The sequence below is a fragment of the Erythrolamprus reginae genome, chromosome 5 (assembly GCF_031021105.1).
Source record: "Erythrolamprus reginae isolate rEryReg1 chromosome 5, rEryReg1.hap1, whole genome shotgun sequence".
Classification (NCBI taxonomy): Eukaryota; Metazoa; Chordata; class Lepidosauria; order Squamata; family Dipsadidae; genus Erythrolamprus; species Erythrolamprus reginae.
The window spans coordinates 49,799,221-49,827,069 of record NC_091954.1 but is presented as its reverse complement, the minus strand read 5'-3'; the positions used below and the strand labels follow the sequence as shown (position 1 = coordinate 49,827,069).

General features: G+C 36.7%; 2 protein-coding genes across 5 annotated transcripts; one reads left to right on the top strand and one right to left on the bottom strand.

Moving 5' to 3' along the window:
• Positions 1 to 684: 684 nt before the first annotated feature.
• Positions 685 to 25,013, bottom strand: C5H10orf88 (chromosome 5 C10orf88 homolog). Of its 4 annotated transcripts, none has more exons than XM_070752550.1 (7): positions 24,724 to 25,013; positions 21,009 to 21,212; positions 19,044 to 19,116; positions 17,673 to 17,876; positions 15,630 to 16,090; positions 14,229 to 14,447; positions 685 to 922 (listed from the first exon to the last, which is right to left on the bottom strand). In XM_070752550.1, exons 1-7 carry the CDS (start codon positions 24,909 to 24,911, stop codon positions 862 to 864), a joined length of 1,410 nt encoding a protein of 469 aa, XP_070608651.1. In that variant the 5' UTR covers positions 24,912 to 25,013; the 3' UTR covers positions 685 to 861. The 4 variants fall into 4 exon arrangements, with proteins under 4 accessions (XP_070608651.1, XP_070608652.1, XP_070608649.1 ...); XM_070752551.1 differs by lacking the exon at positions 685 to 922 and adding an exon at positions 12,887 to 13,673; XM_070752548.1 differs by lacking the exon at positions 685 to 922 and adding an exon at positions 12,887 to 13,439.
• Positions 1,022 to 13,161, top strand: CUZD1 (CUB and zona pellucida like domains 1). The gene is made up of 9 exons (XM_070753896.1): positions 1,022 to 1,027; positions 1,459 to 1,631; positions 4,220 to 4,428; positions 7,862 to 8,006; positions 8,559 to 8,773; positions 10,286 to 10,458; positions 11,397 to 11,782; positions 12,428 to 12,696; positions 12,992 to 13,161. Exons 1-9 carry the CDS (start codon positions 1,022 to 1,024, stop codon positions 13,159 to 13,161), a joined length of 1,746 nt encoding a protein of 581 aa, XP_070609997.1.
• Positions 25,014 to 27,849: the final 2,836 nt, after the last annotated feature.

Below are 27,849 nucleotides of genomic sequence, written 5' to 3'. Positions count from 1 at the left end.
TTTATTAAAAATAATTTTTATTTACATATAAATGACATATACACAACAACACACATACAAAACTGTACACATCCCCTCTCTTCCTCGGCTGTCTCATTGGCAGCCTCCTTTAGTACACTTGTACGGTAGTGTTACCTGTGGTGTATTAATAAAACATAGTCAATTTTGATCATTACGAACTCTTGACCTATAATTGTAGAAACTTAGTCAAATAGTAATGAAGTTTACAATTAGGCAATTATACTTTGGCTTAAATAAACATTTTAATTTGATTTATTCCCTTATCATGCAGCACTCTTTGTATTTACTCTTTGGTTTAAATGTAAATCATATGATTATGGGACACTGCAACTGTGACTCAGTTGTCAGGAGTTTGAATGTAAATCACATGAGCATAGGGATGGTGCAGTGGTCATAAGTGTGGGAAATGGTCATAAGTCACTTTTTTCAGTGTCATTGCAACTTTGAAGAGTTACTAAGTAAACTGTTGTTAAGTCGAGAACTATCTGCATCAGAAATTAGTTCAACCAACAATCTGGATCAACACACAATTTGTTTTCAGACTTTTTAATCTCTCTGAGTTTTTAGGATTTGGTCCCCTACAAAATTGTAGACCTATAGATTTTGAACGACTAAAGCAAACAATGATAAAACAGCTTTTTGGACATTACATGGTAACTTTAAATAGATTACTCTGGTCTTTAAAAAAAATCTATAGTATGTAAAATCCATAATGTTAGCACCTGTTTCTTTCTCACGTATATCTCCAAACTCAGACATTACTGATTATGAAATAAGCAGAGATATAAAAGGTGTCGAAAGGCATTAACAATTTCACAGCAAAATGTCTGGACTCAGGCATTATGTTTCTGCAGCAATCTTCTTGTCTTTCTTCTTTGGTTTGAGTTTTGCTGAGCAGAATCTGGCAGAATTACAAGGTATGCAAAACTAGATTAAAAGTTAAACTAATACACATATCTAGTTAATGCACAGTGGCTTCGAAATCAATTTTGCCTAAATTATGAAAGTATATTTTTAGTATAGTCTTCACTCTTGTAAATTCAAAATGTTATGCATTTAGTAAGTTCTCTTACTGACATTACTGTAGTTTATAAAAATATTGTAATTGTTACTTTTTTTTTCTTTTGTAAGACAAAGTGTAATGCACCGATTTAAATTTTATTTACCTGTTAAAGTTATATGCTACCTATCTCACTGTCGAACAATTCTGGGTGGCTTACAAGTTCACTAAAATATTAAAAAGTTAAAACATTGATAATTAAAAAATTAACAAAAAAACCCCAGGTATAATTGAAAGGAAAACATAAACAGGTTGAAGAGGTTCAGTCCACCAACTACTTTCAGTGAGGAAATGTAAATATTTAGATGTTTTTATAGGAATTCTACATTTATGTAAGTAATTTCCAAAAGTCTTCAGACAAAATTCCTCTATAAAAGTTTACTGAGATTAATGCTGGTTTTCTAGAACGGAATACAACATGTGTGCAAACACTGACAAGAAATTATCAAGCTATGCCAATTCAACTCAACGCAAGTGAAAATTGCATCTGGGAAATAAAGGGAGAAAAGGAAACAAATCAAACTATTCGACTAATTTTTTCCTACGTCGAGTAAGTATTCTTCCTATGAATTATGCCAGAAAAATCATAAATTGGATAAGCAACTGGTATCTGAACTAAATCGCTAACTGGAAGTAACACTAACTGGAGTCTGCGGAGAGGGGCGGCATACAAATCTAATAATAATAATAATAATAATAATAATAATAATAATAATAATAATAATAACAACAACAACAACAACAACAACAACAAGAAGATTCTTGGAAATGGCAATTTAACTAGAGAGTGAGATTAAGAGAAGAGAGGGGAGAAGGTTTTTTAAGGAATTATATAGTCAGTGAGGAAATCAGATTTGGAGGTCAATAGAAAATGTAGATCTACCTCAAAATTTGGAAAGACAAAAAACAAAACTTTGTTTTTAAATGTTTTATTGGTTAAATATAACAACCCGACCATGTGATGTACAAGTATAACAGTGCTAATAAAACCAGACAAGAATATACATAATGATTAAATGAATGACATTTGAAGAAAATAAAAATACAGTGGTGCCTCTATTTAAGAACTTAATTCGTTCCGTGACTAGGTTCTTAAGTAGAAAAGTCTTTAAGTAAAAGCAATTTTTCCCATAGGAAATAATGCGTGCAAACCCGTTAGGAAAGAAACAAAAGCTCTGAATTTGAGTGGGAGGAGGAGGAGGACAGTCGCTGCCCAGAGCGAAGGGAGTGTTTCTTTTCTCTGGGTGCTGGCAGAGGTTTATTCCCTCTCCAAGCAGCCAGAGAAAGGAAAACACTCCATTCATTCTGGACTGCCAAAGCCTCCTTAAGCGCCACCAAAAGGCTCCTCTGGCAGCCCAGAAAAGCCCGAGATGGCCGGGATTAAAGGGGAAATGGCAGGAAACTGGTTGGGTCTTCATGCCATTCTCAAATTTCCTGGGAAGAGGCAAAAAAATCTTGAACACTCAGTTGTTGTCTACAAAGGTTCTTAAGTAGAGGCGTTCTTAAGTAGACGTACCACTGTATATTCATACAGTGTTAATATAGAACTACTTCAGCTTTATCCTATTATTAAATCTAGCCGTATAGACCAAAGAAGCAAAAAGGATGTGAAGATATGCAAACACACAAGCCATAAATGCACACAAATACACCAAGGACAACATACAAAAACCAAAGCAACTTAGCCTGGGGTACCATCAGTATCGGGTTCCTACCGGTATGGATGAAGATGCTGCACTGGTTGTAAAACCGGAACTGTGCACATAGCTTTGGGTCTCTGGCGTGCACGCGCACACGTCCTGGTGAGATTCTATTTCTGTGCATGCACAGGAAGAAAAATGTCGCAAGAGGATGCGCACGTGTGCGAGATTTCACCAAAATCTCTCGTGCATGCACGTCCCCTTGTGAGACTTTGCTTCCTGAGTATGCGTAGAAGCAAAATCGCACATGCCAGACATCCGAAATTGTGCATACAGCACACCGGTAGCAGCAGGAGCTGCAACCCCCACCTGGGGAGCATTAGGAAAAAACAAGAAATGATCAGCAGTGAGGGAGCATTTACTTAAGCTTACATTTAAAATAACTTTATTGTCACTTTGAAAGTATGCTTATCAGCATACAGTAGAACCCCTGGTCACAAACGATTCTGACCTCAACCAAATCAAATTCTGACCAAAAAATTCAATTCCCCCGTCCCATAGACGATTTCTCCTTACGCACCATTTTTTTTGTGGGGTAAGTGCCAAATTTCCAAAATTAAGTTGGGGTTACAACCAAATCTGTTTGCAACCAAAGATATGGAGCAAATTATGGTCGTGACCAGAGGTTCTACTGTACATTAAAATGAAATTTCATTGCATGCAGCTCCCAAAAGATCACTACCTCCAATATACACTGCACCATTGGGAGACTGTATCAAAAAATTAGAAAATGCCTAACTTGACTGCTGCCCCTCTCACTTTCTTTCTTTTCTCTCTCTGACAGAGAAACAGAGAGAAAGAGAGGGGGAGGGAATTATCTTTCAGCCCTCATTTAGAACAATCTTGGGGTACCCCAATGTCCTAGTTTTGCCATTTCTGGCTCAGATATAAGCAACATAAGGAGTTAACAGAAATAAGAAACCGGGTTGGCACAAAGATTGTAAGTAAAGCTAAAAGGAGAAGTTATTTGATCATCTATTGTAATCTTCTGACAAGGGAAAGCCAGATTCACTCAATAACACTGTTACTAATTTAATAACTGTAGTGATTCACTTAAAAACTGTAGCAAGAATAGTCATACCATGGGGCAAAACTCACTTAACAACTGTCATGCTTAGCAATAGAAATTTTGGGATCCATTATGGTCATAAGTTGAGAACTACCCATGTAGAAATCATTTTTATAGGATGTTTTTCTTTTTTCCATGGTGGAGGACTCAGAGAGCAGAATTAGGACACAATTATATGAAACCAGGATTTGGAGATCCTATTTTTGTAACGTTTGCAGGAGGGGGGGATGCAGTACTGCTATAATGGAAGTTTACTGCAAATATTTTATTTAGTTTCGATAATCATAAGTTTGCACTACTGTTTTTTTTAATCAGGGGATTTCATTAATACTAACATAGAAAAAAACCAATCTTCTCTTTTTCTCTTAGATTTAGCCCACTGTCCTCATGTGATGAAGAATATATTGAAATATATGACGGTCCCTCAACTAATTCATCTGTTTTAGGAAAAATATGCCATACTCAAGACTCAGCATTTCACTCATCAACCTCGGCTTTAACGTTTCGCATATCAACAGGCTCCACAGATTTTACACGAAAGATCCATGCATTTTACTACTATATTTCACCAGATACACGTAAGTCGTCCACAGAAGATGGGAGGGAGATCTCCATCCAGAATCACCTGGGAGTTCAGGTTACCAGTTTTAGAATAGAATGATCGATGACGCATTTTTTGGAATTGTTCGAAACTATAAAAATTGCACTTAGCTTTTCATAGGTACGATGAATTCTTAATTGAAAAGAGTTTAAAAATGAAGTAAAAGTAGCTTCAGCACAGAGAATTTGAAGAAGTCTGTACGCAATGTCTATACTCAATAGCAGAAAGAAAGATTTCCACCTTACAGGTAGTCCTTCACTTATGACCACAATTTGGCTTAAAATCTTGGTCGTTGAGCTAAAGCGGTCACCAAGATGCCACGACTGCTTCATGTATTACAGTGCAAACTGTTATACAGAGTCGTTGGGAGAGGGACCAGGCCTTCTTCCACCCCACCAGGGAGAGTGATTATGAAAATGCTGGGGTTTGCTAACATTTTTATAGAATTTGGAGTTCATTCCTCCAACACATTGAAGACGTTCCTCTCTGGAAGGGAAATCTATCAACTTACTTGTAGAATAGACCTCAAATTCGGGGACGGGGGTATAGCTGGTGTTCTAGCAAATGGCAGAGCAAGGGTGGCGCAGTGGTTAAAATGCAGTATTGTAGGGTGACTCTGCTCTCTGTCAGGAGTTTGAATCTGACTGGCCCAGGGTTGACGCAGCCTTCCATCCTTCCGAGGTGGGTAAAATGAGGAGCCATATTGCTGGGGGCAATATGTTGACTCTGGAAAACCGCTTAAGGGAGTGCTGTAAATAACTATAAAGCAGTACTGTTAAGTCTGAGTGCTATTATTATAACTATTTCCCCCTTCTCTATGGAACCTTTTGGATCCTTCTAGAGCAGTGATTTTCAACCATTTTTGACCTGCGGCACATTTTTTACATATACGAAATCATGGGGCACATTGAGCGGGGGGGAGTGGTAAAAAAAGTTTGGACAAAAAAATTATCTCTCTCTTCCTCCCTTTCGCTCTATTTCTCTCCCTCTTTCTCTCCCTTCCTTCCTCTCTCTCTCCATCCCTATTTCTTTCTCTCTTCCTTCCTCTTTTTTGCTCTCTTTCTTTCTCCCTTCTTCCCTCCCTCTTTCTCTCTTTCTTTCTTTCTCTTTCTTTCTTTCTTTCTCTCTCCTCTCTCTTGCTTTCTTTCTCTCTCCTCTCTCTTGCTTTCTTTCTCTCTCTCTCTTGCTAAGCTTCGCAGCACACCTGACCATGTCTCACAGCACACTAGTGTGCCATGGCACACTGGTTGAAAAACACTGTTCTATAGGGAAGTAACACCAAAGGCTTGGAATGCAGGTATTCTCTAGTATTTTTACCAGATCTGAAGTCTGTTCCTGCAGCATGTGGAGGGGACCTCAAACCCAACATCTCCACCACTTAGAATATAGAACAGTGATGGTGAACCTATGGTATGGCTGCCACAGGTGGCACGCGAGCTGTTGCCCTAGCTCAGCTCCAGTGTTCATGTGTGTGCCGGACAGCTGATTTTTGACTCACACAGAGGCTCTGGGAGGGCGTTTTTGGCTTCCAGATAACCTACGGGGGGATGGGCGAGGGCAGTTTTACCCTCCCCTAGCTCCAGGGAAGCCTTTGAAGCCTGGGGAGGGCCAAACATGAGCCTACTGGGCGCACCAGAAGGTGGGAAACAGACCATTTCTGACCTCCAGAAGGCCTCCAGAGGGGTGGGAGAAGCTGTTTTTGCCCTCCCCAGGCACTGAATTATGGGTGTGGGCACTCATGCAGGTGTGATAGCGCGCTTGCATGGCCTTTCGGCACCAGAGGAAAAGAAGGTTCGTTATCACTGATATAGAATAACAGAATTGGAGAGGACCTTGGAGGTCTTCTAGTCCAACCCCTTGCTCAGGCAGGAAACCCTACATACCATTTCATACAAATGGTTGCCCAATCTCTTATTTAAAACTTCCAAGTTTGGAGAATTCACAACTTCTGCAGGCAAATTGTTCTGTCAGGAAATTTCTTCTTAGTTCTAGCTTGCTTCTCTTCTTGATTAGTTTCCATTCATTGCTGCTTGTCCTGCCCTCGAGTGCTTTGGAACAATGGTCACCACCTGGTGGTCCGCGAGAAAATTTTGGTGGTCCGCAGAAAATTTGCCATTTTTATACTGCACTGAATCAGAGGATGGAAACCCCTGATTCAGTGCAATATAAACTCAAACTACAGGCCCTTGGGGCAGATACATGCAATGAACGTTTGTGTGGCTGCAGAGTCTCTCCCTTCAGAGTCTTTTTGTGTGGGCTGGAAAAGGACAGAAGTTCTGACTTGGGGTTTGCTTCGGCCTCCTGGTGTGGGGCTCTGGGCGAAGGCTAGAAAGGCCGCTGGTGGCAAAGAGCCAGAGGACCTTGTTCCAGTGGGACTGAATCATGGCCTGAAACTGGCTGACCATCTCAGTCCGCTGAGCCTCCAGGCACTGACACCTGGCCTTTCACTACTACAGATCTTCTCTCTGCTTGAAAAGCCTATGCTGATAATCCACAGTTCTGCTGAGCCTCCTTCTCAGTCAGATCCAATTTGATCTGAGTCACCCATTTTGCCAACACTTGTGCTGACTGCTTAGCTCCAAAAACTGCTTCCTATTGGGACCCTAAGGAGCCCAGGCAGGCAGATAAGGAGTGACAGGGAGGAGGGGTGAAAAGAGGATGGCGAGGCGCCTCTCAGCGTGAGTGACATCAAGTTGGTTACACCCATCCAGTCACATGACCATCTACCCATGCCCATCAAGCCAGTCATTAGACAGATTATATTAGTGGTCCACGGGATTTAAAATTATGAATTTAGTAGTCCCCAAGGTCCAAAAGGTTGGAGACCCCTGCTTTGGAGAATAACTTGACTCCCTCTTCTTTGTGGCAATCCCTGAGATACTTGTAACCTTTCCCGACAGCTTCCTTATATAGTCCCGGAAGGAGCCAGCAGAGCAGCTTACAAATGATTACATTATTACTGGGCACTAGGCAACTAATTGTAAATGTGACCAGATTGCGAAGTGTCCAAAATGTGATTATGTGACTGTGGGAAGCAGTGCGACATTTTGCATCAACTGTTTTATGGTTTGTTCTGACTGTGACTATAAATTTTAACAACTGGTTGTGTGATAACTGAATACCAAGCAATTGTGCACAGGTATTAACTCACAGTGGGTTCAATCCATTTATGGCCAATTCCTCTATCAGCCGCACACAGATTTAGTGGAAGCTCTATTAATCCCATGTTGTGTGTATAATCTTTAAAAAATCCAAACTTGAACCTTAAGGATTACTCTAAAGGTAGTTGCATAATTTCTGAACAGCTTGAATCTTTCCACTGGCAGAGGATAAGAACAGGAAGAATAGCAATCGATGTTGTATTTTCTGCATACTGATAAAGGTGTTGTTTTTTTAAAATCTTTCTAAAGCCAGATGCGGAGGTTACTTAAATGGCCCAGAAGGAACTTTCCACAGCCCGAATTATCCTAAGAAACACCCACCCTTTACATATTGTGTCTGGCATATAGAAACAGAACCATATACCCAAATAAATTTAATTTTCAACGACATACTGTAAGTACATTTTGGTTTATATGTGTGTTTCAAATTTTGGTCAGAGTATGAAATGCTAAAATAAGATTCAAGATTAAAAATAGGAAGAATTATATGATGGCATCCCAATAAAAAAATCATTCAATACAGAAAGTAGAATTTTAGACAAAACAATTACAATATGCTTATCCTTAAACTAATATTTGGCCATCACCCTTTTCTGGATCAATGTGTTTATTTCCTATTTTCATTCATTCTTGGGTCCCCTATTTTATAATAATCACTATAATACATTGATTCATGAATTGATTATATACAGTTCAGAAACATTTGCCGAAATCCAATCAGTTTAGCTTCTGTAGCCAGCATCAAAACACGTATGAAAGCTAGTTCCACAAACTCAAGAAGGTATTATCTGGCATAGAACATGGAGTATAAGTTAAGACTGCCAAACTAGGACTGGGGGCGGGTGGGAAACTTGAACCAAAGTTATTCTAAGGATAAATGAAGATAATGGAGAAAAGATCTTGAGAAATAATAGTAATAAAAAAACTTGTTTTTCTTTGTGTCCAGGCTAGAAACAGATGACCACTGCAGATTTGATTTTCTCGCCATTTTTGATGGTCCAACGTCCAATTCTCCTTTAATCAAAAAACTGTGCGGTTATTTAGCTCCAACATTTAAGTCTTCGTCTAACACTATGACAATTGTGATGTCTACTGACTATGCTAATTCTTACAGGGGCTTTTCAGCTCGCTACACAACTACACAAATATCACAACCTAACAGTAAGTTCAATGAGGCTGTAATGGCTGATTTTTACTGATATGGAAAGGAAATACAAAATACAGATAGATTCTTCCAATGATGTCTTGTATATAAATCTGCTTCATGACATCTTTTATAGGTTGGGAAACATGGCAAGGATTTTGTTCTTATTTCAAGTGATGACTAGTTTAAAATAGTCATAAATACACAGATAAACTATCCATCACCAAAGATTCCTACTCCTACTATTTAATTTGCACCTTCAAGTCAGTGTTGACTCCGGGATAACATGTAAACAAGTCCCTGTAGGACTTTGACCGGGTTTGGAATTGATTTGTTATTGCTTGTTGTTTCTTGGGCTTAAGATGACCAGCCGAAAATCACTCAGCTGGCTCTGTGCCCAAGGACTAGAACTCACAATCTCTTGGTTTCCTCAACCATCACGGAAAAGTAGCACTCAGTACCCCTACACTATGACTATAATTATATATGTCTGATGACACGCAAGATCATTTATTTATTTATACAAATTGATATAGCTGCCACAGCAATGTCAAAGTTAAAACCAAATATTTAGACAATCCAAATAACAAATATCTAGGTTACATACAGCTAATTACAATTTACAATTAAAACATCAGCTAACATATGTTTTAGAGGAGGGTTTTTCACTTTTTAAAACTGCTAGTTAGTTCAAAATGCAGCAATTATGAGAAAGTCTATAAAGATCACATGGTCAAAACACTGAGCTTTACCGGAATCTCTGCCTGTAGGATTATAACATCATACACAGAACAATGATGCTTACCTTGAACCATATTTTTTTACTCTTTTACAAAGCAGCTGTTATAGAAGATGAAATATACATTTCAGAAATGTATCATATCATATGCTAACATCTAGCTTACAACCAAGGAAATAATTTTAATATTTTTCTTTACCATTTTGGAAGTGCTTCAAACTCAAAACATTTCCAAAGTTATAATAGTCATATTTCTATTTGTTTTACTTTACTATACTGCTCAAAAAAAATAAAGGGAACACTCAAATAACACATCCTAGATCTGAATGAATGCAATATTCTCATTGAATACTTTGTTCTGTACAAAGTTGAATGTGTACAACAGCATGTGAAATTGATTGTCAGTGTTGCTTCCTAGGTGGACTGTTTGATTTCACAGAAGTTTTATTTACTTGGAGTTATATTGTGTTGTTTAACTATCCCCCTTTATTTTTTTAAGCAGTGTATTTTGCCACAGAACTAGGTTTCCCATTTATATACAAACCTACTTAACATTGCTTCGCTTTTTCAAACAAGACCAAAGTCTTGTTTAGATGCTACTTGTCAGAGATGTTCTGGTGTTATGACACAAAAAGAAAAAAATTATCTCTTTTTCATTCAAAATAATTTTATCACTTCTAGCATCTCCTTTCAAATTCACTTGCAATAGAAGTTATGTACTTCTTCCTAGGACAAAGAGTTTTTTATATTACTCCTGAGATTACTCTATTTTTTTTTCTTTTCCCGTTAGCATCTCTCAGTTGTTCTTCAGACAGGATGACAATTACTCTCAGCAATTTTTTCTTGGTTTCGCTCAACTATAATGCAAGTTTCTTACATCTGAACGACCAAACATGCAAGCCTGTTTCTTACAACCCAGTGGTATTTTCTTTTCCAATCAATAGCTGTGGAACAATTAAAAAGGTAACATTCATCTTGCTGTAAGTTCATTTATTTTTTCCAAAGCTGTAGCTGCTTTTTGTAGTCTCCAATAAGGACTGAAAAAATTCAAATAAGGCTAGTTGGCAGCAGTGAATTTTCCATATTGTACTTGTTTCTTTCAACTTGTGGTTATCAAATTTTTGCATCCTGTATTTAAGTTCTTTTCTAACTTGGTCATCTCCAACATACATTATCCCTAGGTCTAACCATATCAATGGCATGCAATCTTAAGTTTATTTATTTATTTATTTGATTTATATGCTGCCCTTCTCCAAGGACTCCCAAAAATGAGTCCAATATAGTTATATATCTCTGTACTCCGCTTTTTACACCATTCAGATATGAAAAAGAACACTATCAGAGCTGTAAGTAAGTGAATTTTTTTAAAAAATCCCTTGACAGTACAGAGAAAGTTGGAAGCACATGGATAAATCAAACAGGATGCAAAGGACACTGAGCATTTACACCAGATCCCACTAAAATTAATGGAACTTACAAAGTTGTTACAATCCTGAAACTAGAGATAAAAGCTGTAACTGGACTGCATACAGCTCACTGGTTTCCTTTGTAGTTTTTTTTTTACTGGCATGAAATGTCCTGCTTCATTAACTGTCCTGTGCTTTTTACAAAATTCAAATGCTGGTTTTCAAGATACCTTCTTGGTTTTCATATGATAAAAGTGGTAGTATCAAAAAAACTGATATTGGAGAAGGCTTCTACTTTTCAATCTTCAATGTATTATCATATATGATTTCATTGCTACTGGTTGTTACATTTAAACAAAATACTTAAGCATAGTTTTATTAGAGATTATAAAACATGAGACTCATGATGTATCTGTAGCTCAAAAACATTTTTTTCTGTCTCCCGAAACATTGCACCTTTTTAAAAACACCTTCTTTCTTTTCTTTCCTTGGCAGACTGAAGGTCAAGGCATCTCATACAGCAATATTGTAACTGCCCTGCCAGCGGGCGTTGTGATCACCCGCCAAAAGAAAGTTGAAATTTTTGCAAAATGTATAATGGAAAACAATTCAACGGTAGAAATTGTGTATGTAACAGAAAGTGAACATTTAGACAACACAACAAGTGTAGGTAGATACAATCTCAGCATGTCGTTCTATGAAACAGACTCCTTCTCCAAACCAATATTTGAAACTCCCTACTTTGTGGACTTGAACCAAATGCTCTATGCACAGATCAGCCTACATTCTACTGACCCAAATCTGGTAGTGTTTGTGGATACTTGCACTGCAACTCCAGATCTTAATTCTAAATCACCAACTTACGATTTAGTTAAAACTGGGTAAGTATATTCACTGTTAATTTACCATTAGGATTGACTGTAACTAATAAACTGAACTGTATTACAATACATGGAACTGATATAAATTCCATAATAGAACTAGGACAAACGTTTCATATTGCATACATTTCTTAATTATTTAAAGGTATTTGAATGACATCTAAGTACTACTTCATTTTCATTGTGTGTTCCATCTTTACATATATTTAATAGTCTCACAAGACTCCAGGCATTTGATAAGATAGATTAATTACAGGTATATAAATTGTAATAATGGCTTTATTTTACATATGCAACAGACTAACACATACGTAACCTTCTGAACAGAATGTAAGTGGAACTAACTATAGATTGAAAGAGTCTGTGCAAAAGGAAAGTAAAGAAATAGATATAGGATTGAAATGTTTTTTTGCCTTAAAAGCACCCATTCTTGAACTTTTAGAAAGCAATTTCTGGTAAGCATAATATGTAATGTCGGTAAAATGAGGACCCAGATAGTTGGGGGCAATATGCTTACTCTCTGTAAACCACTTAGAATGGGCTGTAAAGCACTGTGAACTGGTATATAAGTCTAACTGCTAACATATAAATGCATATAAGTTCAAATTTTAATCATTCTAAAATAATCTGAATATTCTATTTTAGCTGTGCTAAAGATGACTCTTTTATGGCCTATCCCATCCTTGAGCATTATGGGAGATTCAGGTTCAGATCATTCAGATTTCTACAACATTACCCATCAGTTTATCTTCAGTGTGAAGTTTTAATTTGTGACAGCAAAGATTTGAATTCTCGCTGCACAAAAAGTTGCATTTCTCGGCATAAGAGGGAGATTTCCTCCTACAAATGGAAAGGTAATGCAGTGATTGGACCCATCAAACTCAAAAGAGAAGAAAGTCCCATGGATCGCTCAGGTGAGAATGTTTTCTTGGAGTTGACTACATCAGTAGATTTAACAGGTTTCGTTGGGAATTGTTTAAGAATACTTTCAGTATTATAAATAGCAATCAAAGCATGCTACCGCCAAACTGCAGACCAGCAGAACTAACGGTACTCCATTTCTACCTAATCAATCAAAATACTGTTTTTTTAAAAAAAAGGAAATTTATAGCCAACAATTTTCCAGATTTTATTTTAAAAGTATTGTTCCATGATTTGGGAATTTGTAAAGACCTTAACCTCCTTTTGTCTTCTGTTTTTTACATTCAGCCATTTCTAGTGAAGTTTATCCAGAAGGAAGTCTTAACGCACAGCCCCAAATCCTATATATCCTTGCATTTGTTGTGTTGGCTACAAACACAGTACTCCTGGTTGGTCTAGCAGCAAAACGTCTCTTCACTCAAGAAACCAGATACAGATACCAGAAACTGAGTAACTAACAAGGATCTTCATCTGACTGTTTCACATCTACAGTGATATGAATGGAATATTCTGTTGTCTTTCCATTATTTTTCCCTTAAAAGGACAATTTCAATTAAAATAAATGAATTAAACAGCATTAAATTAATATGGAAGGGAAACAGTCAACTACAAAACACACATACACATCAGATGCCAAAAAAAGAAAATTGAAATTGAGGAAACTTATGGTCATAAATACAATTCTTCTCTTCCCCCACCTTTTCCTTCTGGTGAATTTTTCAGGAGACATGGGTGGCTGTAGGGAAGAAAATGGCCAGGAATATTCTCCTTCCATGAACCCCTTCATGTGAAACTTATTTTTAGGCAAACTCTTTAACCTTCTTTGTTTATATATTTATACACAAACATTCAAGGAAACTACTGAAAGAAAAGTGTACATGAATAAATCATATTAGGAAAAATAGTTATCAGAAATCATTTTAGTCTACTGCAAAAATTCATCATATGTATAATCTTTACCCAGGAACCGCTGTCAAATAGAGATATACAAAATAATATCAGAGCAAATACATTTCAAAATATTTAGAAGTTCTACATGGATAACAAGAACAGATACAGAACATGTCAATTACTTCTTTCCCTTAATTAATCTGCTTTTTTTCTAAGAGTGAAGATTAATTTAGAATCAAGAATGAATGGATATAATTTAATTATTTTATGTGAAATTACCCTATATTAAATATAAAAATATTGTTAAATGTTGATAAAGCCATAAAACACTTTTAGAATGGTTCAAAATAATTTAGTATGACACTTTATCCTGCCCAAAACTATTTTTTTAAATAGTTACAAATAAATAGATCCTAAGCAGATGTAGAAAATACTCTGAAATGTAAAAAATACTTGTTTTGCACATTACAGATGTATAACAATTAACATTAACATATAATACTTGCAAAATTACAGAAAAAGTAGAAAGTCTGAGATGTAAATGTTTACAAGCTTAGAAGCAAAAAGTTTGTAAAATACAGACCCGGCCTTATAAAAGATATTGTGGTATTTGATTTTTATAAATATTTCCTACCTCTTCCCATCTATGTTTTCTTCTTTCAAAGGACCACATTCTTGAGAAACAATATGCAAATTATTAACCAAATCCATCACTGCAGCAAGTTTATTATCAACATGTTCCTGAAGTTTTTGCATACGTAGGTCAATATAATCCATTAATCTCTTCTCTGTCAGGTCAATCTTTTTGGACATGAGCTTTTCCAAATACAGACAAATATGCTGCTCTTCTAAACTGCAAAATAATAATAACAACAATAATAATAATAATAATAACAATAATAATAATAATGCAAACAACCAAAAACTGATCCATGCTATCCAAAAGTATAAATTATGTACCTAAACTAGCATGAATTTTACAAATACATCAGCAAAATATGAGCAATCAAAATATGAAAATCTTTCAAAAATAACACTACTTAATAGTACACATAATTAATAATTATAAATCTTTAATGTGTGTTTCTAAATGTTAATTTAGATGATTTATTAAATTAAGTCAATCAAATAGAGCCGGTGTGGCGCAGCAGGTAGAGTGCTGTACTGCAGGCCACTGAAGCTGACTGTGGATCTGAAGGTCAGCGGTTCAAATCTCATCACCGGCTCAAGGTTGACTCAGCCTTCCATCCTTCCAAGGTGGGTAAAATGAGGACCTGGATTGTGGGGGCAATAGGCTGGCTGTTAAAAAGTGCTTATTGCTAACATGTTGTAAGCCGCCCTAAGTCTAAGGAGAAGTGCGGCATAAATATTGAATAAATAAATAAATAAATAAATAATTCTGGCAAGCAAAATATGGTTATAGACCCTTAATGGATACTGGTGCGTACATTTTTTTAGCATTTGAGTAAAGATAATCATTATATTACATTAGAACTGTAAGAGGACACTCACGTTTCAATATGATTTTTTGTAATGCTATAGTGTGCTTCTACGAGTTTGTTGGCTTTTGTTAGTGATGTATTAATTCATGTTCTTAACACTGTGTGCTACTCAGAATTACTTGATAAGAGAATGCTCATATAAGCTGAATAAGTAAATAAATATCTTTCTTTTCCATGATTTCATGTCAGTATCTTAAATAGATACTGATTTAAAGAGATAATTTAGAGAACCAATAGATATTCAGAAAATAACTGCTCAGTTAACTTGCAGATTCAACTGATTAATCTTTTCTATGGTTCCTGCTATTAAGGTGCAAAGATTTACGGAAAATGAACCATTCAGAAATTAGCAATTTGAGTCATATCAACTTTAATGTATTAAAAAATCCAGCTAAATTCAAACTCACGCAATGATGAAAGGTTTCGTTAACAGTTACCTAGTTCAACTGCCTGATAAAATCTATCTTACTTTTTCAAAGAGGCATTTTGAGACCAATTTTAAAAATGGATAATTTTTTTCCATATAAACTCACCTAACAGTTTGTATTCCATCTTTCTGAGAAGCAAACTTGTTTTCACAGCATTTATCCTTTTCATCTATGGATAGACGATCTATTTGACCACATACCGTTTGAAGAAGTGGAAGCAGCAATGTGGAATTAGGTATATTTGAATTTTCACTTTCTTGTTTTTGAAAAAATAATGCCAGCAACCTTTTACAGTCACTTTCAGAATGTACAGAACAAGGCTGATGTCCAGAGAATTCAAATATATTACCAGTAACCTGATTGGTTATCTTGGAGTGTGCATTCAAATCCTCCGCAACGGTTTTAGCTACCAAATTAGCTTTTAAAAGAGAAGGTCCATTGGATAAGTGGTCTAAATTTTCAAAATCAGATGCCTCTTTCAATCCACTAATGGGATGATTTTTTGCACACACAAATCCATTTCCTCCTAAGATGGTTTGTAACTTGCTTCCAAAAGAAACTCCATTCTATTAGATATAAAATATATGGTATTATTAATTAGATATACTCTATAATCCAAGAAAATAATTGTACAATTTCTAATCTCAATGGTATCTCTTTGTATATTGCAGACTCACATTGAACTGATGAATATTCCCTTATAGAAAAACTATTTGCTCAATGCATTGCAATTTTCTGAAATTCCTCCATATTCAATCCATTGTCTCCTACTAACCCTGGCTATGTTGGAGAGAAACTCACTCATCCAGGGGAGGAACCAAGCAGGGAATTGGTCTGGAATTGTTATCTGGGCATAACAGGGCAAAGGGCAATCCCCCTTGAATATTGGAATACTGCCAATATCCTTTAAAAAAAGCATGAACAAGAAAGTAGTTAATGGAATTCTTCAGAGTTGTGTAGATTTGATTGTCTCTGCCTAACAGGTTGTTTCAGAATATTTTATTTGGCTTTGTTTGACTCTAATCTTTGATAGAAGGACATAAATAGTTTGGAATTTTCAAGGCGAAAGTATCAATGGAGGCTGGTTTTGTGTTATCTGAAATGCACATTGTGCTAAATGTGGAATGAACAAGACAAATGAAAAGGAGAGTAACAATGGTAGAGAAGAATAGAATTGCATTTTCAGAGTTATTTGCTTCATTGCTAGACTGATCCAGAATCATGATAATTAATGATTTATCTACTTTTCAAACGACACCTACCATTCACATAGTTATGACTACATGAATCATCAGTTCATTTTTCTTGGCAAGAATATGGAAATTGTTTGCCATCCCCTAGTTCATTTTTCCCCTTTATAACTATAACTCTGGACTCGGGTAGAACCCGAAATACAGTGTTCCCTCGATTTTCGCGGGGTTTGCATTCCGAGACCGCCCGCAAAAGTCGAATTTCCGTGAAGTAGAGATGGGGAAGTAAATACACTATTTTTGGCTATGAACAGTATCACAAGCCTTCCCTTAACACTTTAAACCCCTAAACTCATTCCCTTAGCAACCATTTAGATTATTACTCACCATGTTTATTTATTAAAGTTTATTAAAAAAATATTTATTAAAGCCGGACAAAGGTTTGGCGATGACGTATGATGTCATCGGGCGGGGAAAACCGTGGTATAGGGGAAAAAACAGCAAAGTATTTTTTAATTAATATTTTTGAAAAACCGTGGTTTTTCGCGAAGTTCAAACCCGCGAAAATTGAGGGACCACTGTACTATGCAAAGTTGAGCTTATCTACTTTTGGCGTCTAATTGGAAGGCTCACATGTTGTCATATAACTTCAATTTATATATACCCTGCATTTCCAAACCAATGATGCAACTTTGTTGTTATATATTTATCTATCTTCACTAAGCAAAATACCACAAAATTAGTCTGAAAAGAAAAGCTATAAATAGAAATTCTGTATGCAATTACATTTTGTAGGAGACATTTGAAAGAAGGCAAAACCTACCTTTATTTCAGTTATTAACAGCACACAAGTAATATACAAGTTGAGAATACAAATATCCCACATTATACAGTCCCTTCTATTTCTTGCACATAAAAAGGACATTTTATGGACAGTATTTTGCAAATGGTAACTTACCTTCTGTTGAAAACGAACCATATCTAGGAGTTGTTGTGCCCCTGGTGATAATTTGGATCCCATTGATTCCATTATAGCTTGTACTTTATCTAGGTTTATTCCTGATCCTAATGTAACACTAGGCAGAGTTTTTGCACAGGTTGACTGGACTTGTACTATGATTTTATTGATGAGTACTCTTTGTTTTTCACTGATGGACAATAGCTAGTGAAAACAGAATTCGGGTGAATTGAGGAAATAATTCAATTAATTTAAGACACTCTTAAAAATGGCTTCTAATTGTCTCCTCTTAACTCTCATGGTAAACTTTATGCAGGTGCTAATAATAGATCTGATGTAAATAATAGATCTGATGTAACTAAACATAAGCCTAGGCTAATAATAAGACTAGATTGAAGCAAAATATTAGTTGTATTAAAGTTTGTTGCAATTTCAAGGACTAATTTCTTGATTCTGCACTAGTGATTCCAAGCTTACATCTTATAGAACCTTTGAGGACAAATTGCTCATGATGTCAATAAACATGAGTTTCTGACCTTTTATTTTCTGAAAAATTGAGAATAATGCTGAATGAACCTCTTTCTATTTTCCTCTAAATCAATTTTATATTAGCTAGACGTATTGAGTCTCACTGGCCAGGGATGGAGGTTAAAATTAAGGAATGTTTTGGGGTACAAACAGGAAAGCACGGGAATGAGAAGTCTGCGGAGAGAGGCGGCATACGAATCTAATAAATAATAATAAATAATAATAATAATATTTATTTCATGTTTGCAACTGGCAAGGAAAACTACAATGCTTCTAAAAATTATCAATCTGTCTCCCTATCATAGTTTACTTGTGCTCTACTGCTTTTTATTCCATCTCTAAATCCCCTTTTTACAAAGAGAGATATAATTAAAATCTACTTATAATCAAAATGTCTGGAATATCACAGATTAAATGATCTTCATTTTATGACTTCCAAGATGTAGGAGAGAACACAATAATTTTATTTATCACCATCAGAGTTGTGTAAAGCATTCAACAGAGGCTCTTTATAAAGCGTATCTCTTCTCAAAGCAGCTCTATCACTGGAAAGCCTGTACAACTGCTTCAAATATTGTCTCAGTTTGCAGGTATGCATGTCTACCTGCCTCATTTGCAGTTTCAGAGGTGTTGCCTGTGTATCCAGATACACATAATGTACAGATAGCTGGAGAAAGTTTTGAAACAAGTTGCAAGACAATTGTTTTAGTGCTTTCAGGAGTAGTCCTTTACACATTATCATGCTTTGCAAAGGTCCTCTTTTGAATAATTTGTAAAATTGCTGGAACTATCTTTTTAAAAATGAGCCGAAAATTTAAGAGGTTTTTTTTATAAATAACCTACCTTAATCTTACAAGAAACCGTGGAGCACTCCAATTTAAGATACTTTTTGTATAATGAAATCTGGTCACCACTGCTAGAAAAAAGTAAAATAAAGAAAGTGTAAAGTTTTTATACTGCTACATCAATAAAAGTTTTCCATTAAGAAAAATACAAGAAATACTGATTTTTTTTCAAAATGCTATTTATGTATTGTCCAAATAAACCAGGCAGAACTACTACATTTTCAAATATTAGAAACTTTTAATAGTGCTTACATTTCTTAGCAATTTGCATAACACCAACAGTTATTTAAACATAGCAAAAAAAGCTAAAGACCCCACTCACAATCCAGAAATTCTATGTGCATAGCAAGTACAGTGTTTCCTCGATTTTCGCGGGTTCAAACTTCGCGAATAGCCTATACCACGGTTTTTCAAAAAATATTAATTGAAAAATACTTTGCTGGTTTTTTTTCTATACCATGGTTTTTCCCTCCCAATGACATCACCAAGCTTTCGTCTGCCATTGTTGATTGGCTGAAATCTAGGCCAATCGGTGTTGTTATCACAAAAAAAATAATTATTGTTAATAATTATGTTTATAAATATCAGGATCACTAAGTGTCTTATTTAATGGTGAATACCAGTAATAATGGTGAGTAAATGGTTGTTAAGGGAATGGGAAATGGTAATTTAGGGGTTTAAAGTGTTAAGGGAAGGCTTGTGATACTGCCCATAGCCAAAAATTGTGTATTTACTTCCGCATCTCTACTTCGCGGAAATTTGACTTTCGCGGGCGGTCTCGGAACACATCCCCCGCGAAAATTGAGGGAACACTGTACTTCAGTATTAACACAGGGTACCTCTATCAAATATTGTACTCACTGAATTTCACTGAAGGTTTTTTCCCACCCAAAAAAATCACAAGAGCAGTGAAGTAGACATTCAAAGCTACAGTAAAATGATTGAGAAAATTGTAATGAGGAAAAAGCTTAATGCTTAGCAGGGACTCCAAAAATGAACTTTAGTTTATTTTAACTATTTGGAAAAAATGTATCAAAAATAAATGTTATAAAGTTAGTCATCCATGTATGATTAAAGCTCTGTCCAGGATTATTTTTAAATAAACTTCTTGGAAGCAACTTAGCTTTAAGAGTTATCCTCTTCTTATATAATTTGAGCATGTATAAATAATCCTTTTTTCTTCCATGAAATGAAACTTTAAGATCTCTATCTCTATTATTAATATCACATCTATTATATTCCTGCTATCCCAACACATTTCTTTAATAATAATTAATAATAATAATAATTTATTGGATTTGTATGCCGCCCCACTCCGTAGACTCGGGGCGGCTAACAACAATAATAAAAACAACATGTACAATCCAATAATAAAAAACAACTAAAACCCCTATTATAAAACCAAACATACACACAAACATACCATGCATAACTTGTAATGGCCTAGGGGGAAGGGCTATCTCAACTCCCCCATGCCTGGCAGTATAAATGAGTCTTGAGTAGTTTACGAAAGACAGGGAGGGTGGGGGCAGTTCTAATCTCCGGGGGGAGTTGGTTCCAGAGGGCTGGGGCCGCCACAAAGAAGGCTCTTCCCCTGGGGCCCACCAAACGACATTGTTTAGTCGACGGGACCTGGAGAAGGCCAACTCTGTGGGACCTTATCGGTTGCTGGGATTCGTGCGGTAGCAGGCGGTTCCAGAGGTAATCTGGTCCAATGCCATGTAGGAGGAAGACCTTTCAAAAATGTTCTAACAAATATTAATATGATCCTTTCAGTTTCATTACATTAGCAAAACAGAATCTACATACCAATAAAAATGCAGAAGAAAAAACGATCAATCCACATTACTGACATATAAATATTAAAATATTTTGAGTATATAATTTTTGGAATCTTATCTGACTTAATATAACCATATTATATTATTGACTGAATAAATGCTGAAAAGACAAAACAACCGACCTGCCATGTTTGATGGTAAATGCTTGCTCTCCCCTTCCAGTTCCATAGTATTCATCTCCTATGTACATTTCCATGTTCCTTGCTTCACTTATAATACTTAGACTTACAATTTCTTCAGTTCCACATGGATCACAGTGCAAGTAGAGCAAACAGGGAGCTACACCATCATCATTTATTTGTCCTTCAAGAGTGGCAATATTCTGACTAAATAAGGGAGAAAGGTTATATTAAGTTACTCAGTTGAACATCAGTACCTCTGGGAATCAAACATTTCAAATGTACATGACAAAAATCTGAAAATATTTATCCCATGGCTAAAATATTACGTAGGCATTCAAATGGGTACCTCTTCTAAGCTTTATTGCAGTTACATGAAGTAAGAAGTGTGTTTTCCTACCCTTTGAAGAGAGAGGCTGAATTTAGATTCAGAAAACAGAAGCATGGACTATTGAAAGAGAGAAAATGAATCTTGAGAGCAAAAACTGTATGGTGTCCATACATAAAATAACTGAAAGATGCTATTAGCCATAAATTCCAAATATTTTTTCTACAGTCCTCATTTTCTAGGGACAGAATCAGTTTTTCTTTCTGTTTCACTGTAAACCTTGACCTTCTACATTTTCTACCCTGTCAATTCTATCCTCTCCTACTCATCTCTTTTGTTTCTTCTTTCTTTTTCTTCCTGTGTAGCCATCGCTTCTCATCCTATTTCCATTTCATGCTTTCTACCTTTTTTACTTGGAAAAGTAAAGGAAGATATTTATGTATCTGAATATATATACATAAATGAGATAGTAGTCTGTGGTGAAGGACAATGGTTAGAGCAGTGATTTTCAACCTTTTTTGAGCCGCGGCACATTTTTTACATTTACACAATCCTGGGGCACACGACCAAACAAAATGACACTCTAACACAGTACATATTATAGTGTCAGCTGGGTGCAGGGGCCTTGGTTCTGTCTGTTTTGATGGTGTATATAGAGATTTGAGCTCTTTAAGATTGTCTTTCGCAAATTACTCAAGACCCACCTTTGTCGCCAGGCATTGGGGAGTTAGGATATTCCTTCCCCTAGGCCATTACAAGTTATGTATGGTATGTTTGTGTGTATGTTTGGTTTTTATAATAAGGGTTTTTAGTTGTTTTATTAAATTGGATTGTTACGTGTTGTTTTTTATCATTGTTGTTAGCCGCCCCGAGTCTGCGGAGAGGGGCGGCATACAAATCCAATAAATAATAAATAATAATAATAATGATCCTTCAGGAGGCCATATACAATATAGATAACATTGTGATGCATTGTGATGCCTTGTATATCACCCTCTGCGGGGGTATAATATTTATATAGAATTCTATTCTATTCCATTCCATTCCATTCTACCCAACCCTCCAATCCATCCTACAAAAGCAGCATTGCCCTCCACTCCCTTCGCCTTTTGCCCATCGGCCAGCTTGGCACTCTTCTTTTTCCTGCCCATTGCACCCCAGGCAAACTAGTGCTGGTCTTCCTCCTCTACCTCCGGCACACACCAGGTCTGGCTATGAGGATGGCAGGTCTCCGAGGAGGAAGTAGCCTCTCCTTCCATCTGCATTTCCCTTGGTTGTCCCCTCCCTCCCAGCTCCACAGCCGCCCAATACGACAGGCCTGAGACTCACACAGGGATGAAAGAATCACAAGTAGGAGCAGCGCGGGGAAGCAGGCTATGGGCACCGTGCCCTGCCGCGAGCCGCCGCCCGAAGCCACCACTAAAGCCGCCACTGCTGCCAACACTGCTGTCATTTTCCTGCTTCCATCTCCTTTTCCTCCCATTGTTCCACCCCCGCCCATGGTTGGAGAGGGGTGGGAAAGCTGAGGGGGATTGCCTATTGAGCTGTGCCTCTGTCAATCACGCACACTTCCTGAATCCCATGGGACTTTTCCCGAGGTTCGGCCTTTCGCTTCTCCTTTCTGAAAAGTGGTTGGACATGCCAGCTGCCACTCCCGCTTGAGGGGAGTTGTTAAGAAAGCACGGCCTCACCCTCATTGGGGGGCTGACATGTGACTTAGGTGGCTTTTGTAGCATTCTCTAATTTCCCCATGGCACACCTGACCATGTCTCACGGCACACTGCTTGAAAAACACTGGGTTAGAGTATGTGCATATATGCTTTGCTGAAATAAAGATGGATTAAGATTTATTTTGTGTATGTGTGTTAATATGTTTAAAACTGTCTAGTTTACTTTAGAAAATGCACTGGAGTTTTTCACAGCCAAGAAAGAATAATGAAATAGGTGAATATGAATAGAATACAAAAGTGAGTCTTCAATATTAAACAAGTATGTTGAGATGGTTTGATTACACAGGTAGTCCATGCTTAATAAACAGTAGCTGGGACTAGAAACTCCATGCTAAGCAACATAGTCATAAAAAAGCAATGTCACATTATTGCCCCAATTTACTATGGCAGTGTAAACAGCAGTTGTTGCAAATCCTCCATATTATTAGGTGTAATATCACGATTGCCATTTGCTGCCATATTTCCCCATTGATGTGGTTAGTCAGAAACCAGGAGTGAAGGTTGCAAATGGTAATCATGCTACAGAGGACACTGCAACCATTTTAATTGTGAATAGGATACCAACAGCCCAGATTGAAACCACAGGACCGTAGGGATACTACAACAATGAGGGCCAGTGATAGTTGCCTGATTCAGTGTCATAATAACTTTGTTCTATGAATGAGTGGTCATTAAATAAAGACTATCTATATATAGAATGAATGAGGACCAACAATGAATTAAATCAATAAAGGAAGATAAAACAGACCCAGAAGAAAGGTAAGCCCAAGAAAGTTACTGGATGCAGGTGGTGAGAACACAGAAAGAGGGTGGTAGAGAAGTGTAAGACTAGAATAGGGAATAGGGAATGGAATAGAATTTTATCTGTCAAGTGTGTTTGGACGCACAAGGAATTTGTCTTGGTGCACATGCTCTAGTGTACATAAAAGAAAAGTTCATCAAGAAAAGTCAATGAAAGAATGGGCGCAGCAGAAGCCAGGATGAATTGCACAGAAGTGTTTGGGCATGACACATTAAATGTAAGCTATGGTAGATTTGATTCAAATTCTTTTCCTTTTATCTTCTGCCTTTCATTTATTTCTTTGTTTCTTGCTATATCTCCCCAACTTCCCCTGTACTATTATTTTCCCCTTCCACACAATAAGGCTCAATTCAAAACAAATTAATTCGATTTTGGACATTTGATTTTTTTCATGGCACTTAATCTGAGGTTAGCAAGTGGGAATGGAATGGTTTGGGGGGGGGGAGAAAATATACAGTTAATTTTCAGTAATTCTGCTCCAAGATGTTGGGGAAAGGAAGGGGCACCAGAAAACTCCAAAATTTGTCCAGAACATCTTGAACACCTTGTTTCCCCGCCCCCAATTCCTAACCCCGGATTTACTACCATGAATAAATCCAGTCCTCCTATTTCAATTGTTTTAAATGGAAGCCTGGTTTAACCAGCAATCCCCACGTGTATTTACACATCCAGGTAAACCATAAACCGAGATTTACAGCATTCAGTCTATCCTTGGGCTCATGAACCCAGAAATGTGAGCCTGGAAAAAACTACTCAACCACCCTGGTTTGGAGGCCTCGACATCACCAGGTCACTCTTCGACCGTAAGCTACACTTGTCATCCCCCTTTCCTTCCCGGCCTCAAAAGACCCTTCTCACCCGTTCTGGGTTGGTTCCGAAAGCTCCTCCGCATCGAATTCTCCCGCCGGGACGACGAAGAGAACCCTCGCCAGATCGCTCGGACACTTCCAGGAACAGGCGACCGAGATGCGGGGGCTGCCGGCAGGAACATCCCAGCCAACCTGGGGCGTCTCCGTCAGGCTGCTGTTGCTGCTCGCCATGGCCATTAAGAGACCCGAGCCTTTTTAACGCAGCAGCCCCAACCCAAACGAAACCTTGGCGGAGTAATTTCAAGCCGGAATGGAAGGTCCAAGGGACACGTTGTTCATCGGACGTATGTTTAATGGGGCTTCCGGTCTGTCACAAATTTAACCATAGATAAGTAGCCTTTCTATTTTCCTATTGTCAGTATATAGGAAGTGAGTTGATCAAGCACGTGATATCGCCGCGGCTGATTTGTCAGTATGGCGGGTCGTCCGTTTTGGGCGCTGTGGCTCTCCGGACAGTTGTGCTTCCTGCAACTGTTCGACGAGATTACAGAAGATCGTTTTCTGCTGTCTATTCTGTTAGGCTATACACAGTCCCTCTTCGGCAATAGAAGTCAAGAAGGAAGCTTGTGGTTATTTTTAGGTTTTGGGTGCATAGCAAATAATATAAAAAAAATAAATCCTGACGCTTCCTGTATTCGAGAGGAAAATTAAACTGCTCAGCATGATTAAAAATGAAAACAATGCCGATACTCCTTTCAGGCAATCCAAGGTTGCATCATACTTTGCCTGCAGGCAGGGATTATAAAGCTGGGACTTCCTTGTAATAAAAATGTAACGTATGCTCTTTTTGTGTGTATAGATACAGATATGGAATATAAAGAAATAGAATCACGTTAGGCACAAAGCCATGATTTGCTTAAAAATTGTCAGGGTTAGCCCAGTTTAGGAACTACATTATGGCTTAGGCTGATGTGAAAACTTACTAGAAATTTCTTTGCATAACTTTGCTTAACGTTGGAAGTGAAGGTCTATGGAGATTCTCAATCATCCAAGTGATGGTTGTCTCAAAGGTACTGTTTCAAGAAGCAACTGGACTTTCTGGTTTTTCTTTGAAGATATTTCCAAGAAGCTTCTTGGATAAGAAGTGAAAGTTTTGAAAGAAAAACCAGAAAGTCCAGTTACCTCTTGAAAAACCACCTTTAGGACCTTGGAAATTAACAAAATCTGTAGTATATGTGTAGTGTAGATATGCAACTTGCTGTTTGCAATGGCTTTCAAAGTCTAGAATGGAGGACATTCAGGCTTAATAAATCCTCACGACTTTTTTGGGGAGGGGGGGGCATAAAATTTTCTTTATTTTTCTTCCATCATACAATAAAACGAGCAGTAAAAAACAATGCCTAAAATAATAATTAATGATAGTGTGTTTCTTTGATACGTTAAACATTCAGAGAAAGAAAATGCTAATAATGATTTTAATATGTACTTTTTATCCTCTTCTTTGCTAAGTTAATTAAAATTAACTACACATGAGATATATTTCATCTACAGATAACAATATTATAAAATCGAATCCCTTATATTCCCTTTTTCTATTTATAATAAAACATAAACATCTTAACATCTTATCTCAATATCTAATTTAATCCTTTCATCTCTGTGTTAACTCCTTATCCAATGCTGCCACCAATCCTTATTTCGTCATCTGGGTCTTTAATAGATTAAGATTAAATCATGTATTTCTTCAAAAGTAATTTAAAAAAATACTTCTCAATTATTTTTAATTTCCAACCATTCATAAAACTTTCCCCAGATCTTATTGTAATCACACTCTTCTTTATCTTTAAGTTTTAAAGTAAGCCTATTCATTTCAGCACAATCTAAAATCTTACGTAATATTTCTCTTTCGTCTGGGATTTTATTCAGCTTCCAATTTTGTGCATATGCTATTCTAGCTGCTGTTAAAATATGTATAATCAAATATATTTCTTCTTTATTAAAATTTTCTGGTAGAATACCTAATAAGAATATTTCTGGTTTAAATTCAATAGTCCTGTTCAAAATCTGTATCCAATGCGGAATCTCTTTCCAAAATTTCTTGGCTTCTGTGCATGTCCACCACATATGATAAAAAGAGCCTGGTAGCTGATTACATCTCCAACATTTCATTGATCTATTATTAAACATTTTTGCTAATCTTTCTGGTGTCATATGCCATCTATAAAACATCTTATATATATTCCCCTTTTAGGCTGTTGACATTGACATTTCATAATTTCTTTCCCAAATGTGTTGCCATTTATCAATATCTATTGAATATCCTATATTGTTCATCCACTTTATCATTGTATCTTTAACTTGGGCTTTGGAAACCCTCACAACATTTTGATGGCTGAAACTGCAGTGCAGTGGAACAAACACACGGAATGTAGAAATACTTTAATTCAATTGAAAGTCAAGCCATCTTACGCCAATTAAGTTTTATTTAAAAAAATTAGTAATTCTTAAAAGTTTGCATGGCAAATCCATGTTCATATGTTGCGCAAACCAAAAATTGATGGTTCATTTTGTGAGGCAAACTCAAAATTGGTTTGAACAAACCATTGTTAAGTTAACCATGAGTAAATATGTCATAAACATAATTTTCATTAGATGTTATAGTTAAAATTTAGAAAACAAGTGGAGATTAGAGCTAAACAAGGAGCTGTCAAAAGGATAGAATAAAGGGCTGAATTATCTGGATAAAATTAACAGGAAGGAATGAAGCTAAAAGAGGTATTTCGGAAAGCCACTGGTAAACTGATTCATGGGCAAATATCGATACTTCAAATGATTATTTCTGGCACTGCAGGAAACCCATGGGTTGTTTAAATCTGTTTAATGGCAATTAGGGAAGAGGGAGAAAATATGCAAATACATAAGAGTTAATCAAATTTAATGCTGTCAGTCTAAATCAGGGGTATCAAACTCACAGGTAGGATACATCATGTGCTGTCTCTGTCCTGCCCAGTTTAGCGAAGGGGAAAAATCCTGATAAATCATGTGATGACATGAGTTTGACATCCCTGGTCTAAATATCAGAAAACTCTACAGCCCAAGAAACTCAAGCTACACAACCAACCAGGAAAGATTCAGGTGAATCTATTCAAGTGAACTTGAAAAATAAGACACAAAA